Source organism: Peromyscus leucopus, chromosome 4, assembly GCF_004664715.2.
Source record: "Peromyscus leucopus breed LL Stock chromosome 4, UCI_PerLeu_2.1, whole genome shotgun sequence".
NCBI classification, from domain to species: Eukaryota; Metazoa; Chordata; class Mammalia; order Rodentia; family Cricetidae; genus Peromyscus; species Peromyscus leucopus.
The window spans coordinates 65,885,002-65,887,329 of NC_051066.1; the positions used below are offsets into that span (position 1 = coordinate 65,885,002).

General features: G+C 38.3%; 1 protein-coding gene across 1 annotated transcript; it reads left to right on the forward strand.

The window, feature by feature from the left end:
* The first annotated feature begins 758 nt into the window (after positions 1-758).
* On the forward strand, positions 759-1,688 carry LOC114684852 (olfactory receptor 4C45-like). Its single transcript, XM_028859405.1, has one exon. The coding sequence runs from the start codon at positions 771-773 to the stop codon at positions 1,686-1,688; it is 918 nt and encodes a 305-aa protein (XP_028715238.1). The 5' UTR covers positions 759-770.
* Positions 1,689-2,328: the final 640 nt, after the last annotated feature.

Genomic DNA, 2,328 nt, shown 5'->3' on the forward strand with positions numbered 1-2,328 from the left:
GTATGGATGGCATTCATGTGGTAGAGAGGAACAGTAAGCCACAGAGTGCAGGTGCTTTCAATTTAGGAAGATTTGTTTCTTTAGTATAGTATCCATTGTTGATTTTCATAGAATATTGGTATTTGTGAATAGATATTAGTACACAAACATAACTTCAAAATAATTGATATTGATATTTACCCTCAAAAAAACACAATAAAGCAAGCCATGTGATGGACTGGTTAGAATTTGGAATTCACCTATGTCATCAATTATAATGACATTTAGGCTTCTTTTGTATTGAAAATAGATTCTTCTCTCATACAATACATCCCAACCACAGTTTCCCCTCCCTCCACTCCTCCTAGTTCCCCACACCTCCCCTGCCACTTAACAGATCCACTCCATTCATTTTTCTCTTCAGAAAAGAAGCAGGCCTCCAAGACATGACACCAAAACAAAACATAACATTATACAATAAGACAAAGTAAAAGCCCTCATATTGAGGCTAGACAAGACAACCCAATAGGAGAAAAAGAATTTCTATAGTATTTGGAAGGTCATGTTACTATTCCACAAAAAAAACAATCAACTTACTTCTGTTCCTTACAACTGCATAGGGTGTGACACTGTCTACCGAGGTGAGCAGAAATGCAGCTACATCTCAGGGACCAGAAGAAACAGATGATGTAGTATTTCACTGTTTCATTTTAAGTATCATCACTGGAACAACCTATGGTTTCTTTTCAGATGACCATATGCTCACAGCCTGAACTAAACTGACAGAAAGGATGAGCAATGTCACAGAATTCATCCTCCTGGGCTTGACTCAAGACCCAGATCTTCAGAAACTCTTATTTATCGTGTGCTCAATAGTCTATTTGCTCACCCTGGCAGGTAATATGCTGATCTCAGTCACCATCTTTATCAGCCCAGCCCTTGCTACTCCCATGTACTTTTTTCTGTCCTACTTGTCCATCATAGATGGTTTCTACTCTTCTTCCATAGCACCCAAAATGATCTATGACTTGATCTCTGAGAAAAGCAGCATATCCTTCAATGGCTGCATGACTCAGCTTTTTGCTGAGCATTTTTTTGCTGGAGCTGAAATCATCTTGCTCATTTCCATGGCCTATGATCGCTACGTAGCCATCTGTAAGCCTTTGCACTACATGACCATCATGAGAAGATCTGTGTGTGTTTCCTTGGTGGTAGCAGCTGGAATTGTGGGATTTGTTCATGGAATGATACAGACTACATTTATATCCCAGTTGCCTTTCTGTGGCCCCAATACCATTAATCACTTTATATGTGATTTAATACCACTTCTGGAGTTGGTCTGCACTGACACTCACACTCTGGGGCCACTGATTGCTGCCAACAGTGGGTCAATGTGTTTACTCATTTTCTGTATGTTGATTGCTTCCTATGTGGTCATCCTTCACTCCCTGAGGAAACACAGTTCAGAAGGGCGTCGAAAAGCCCTGTCTACCTGTGCATCTCATGTCTCTGTTGTTGTCTTATTCTTTGTACCTTGCTCATACTTGTATGTAAGACCAATGACTTCCTTCCCCATTGACAAAATTGTGAGTGTGTTTTACACCCTGGTGACTCCTCTGTTGAACCCTTTAATCTATACCTTCAGAAATGAGGAGGTCAAGAAGGTTATTAGGAAACTCTTGGGTCAAATAAGGTCAAACAAAAATTAAAGAAGTCCAGTGATTTTCTATATTTAGATAGTAATATCTAGTGATACTCCATATGGATTTCTTTTCCCTAAATGATTTAAATTGATAATGTCTATTATACTGTGCATCAAAATTAACACATGGATGACTTTCATACTAATGTAATAGGAACAATATAATAACACATGTAGAAAATGTGTATGAACATATCAGAATGATAAGAATTTCTATGACATTAAAAACTTATCATTTCTTTTTCCAATTTTGCATAGTATCTAAAATAAATTATTAGGAACTATTGTCACCCTAGTCTGCTTAGAATGTATTTCTATGTTGGAATTTGTTACCCCAGCACACAATGTTCCTCTTCTTTCTCACCCTTTCTAACTTGTAGTGACCTTTACTATGTTCTCAACTTCAGTGAGGTCAAACAAATGACAACAAATGCTGAGGAGGAAGCAGGAAAAGGGGAACCCTTATTCACCTTGATGGAAGGGTAAACTAATACAGCCACTGTGGAAAACAGGGTTTTTCAAAAAAACTAAAAATAGAACAATATGACCTGGGTATAACCTAGGCATTTCCTCAGAGGACTCTGACGTGCAATAGAGATATCTGTACATGTGTGTCGCTGCTGCTCTATTCACACTAGCTAAGACAT

Bases quoted from the DNA above. Each gene is read 5' to 3' on its own strand.
- LOC114684852 (XM_028859405.1), top strand. From the start codon at position 771: ATGAGCAATGTCACAGAATTCATCCTCCTGGGCTTGACTCAAGACCCA.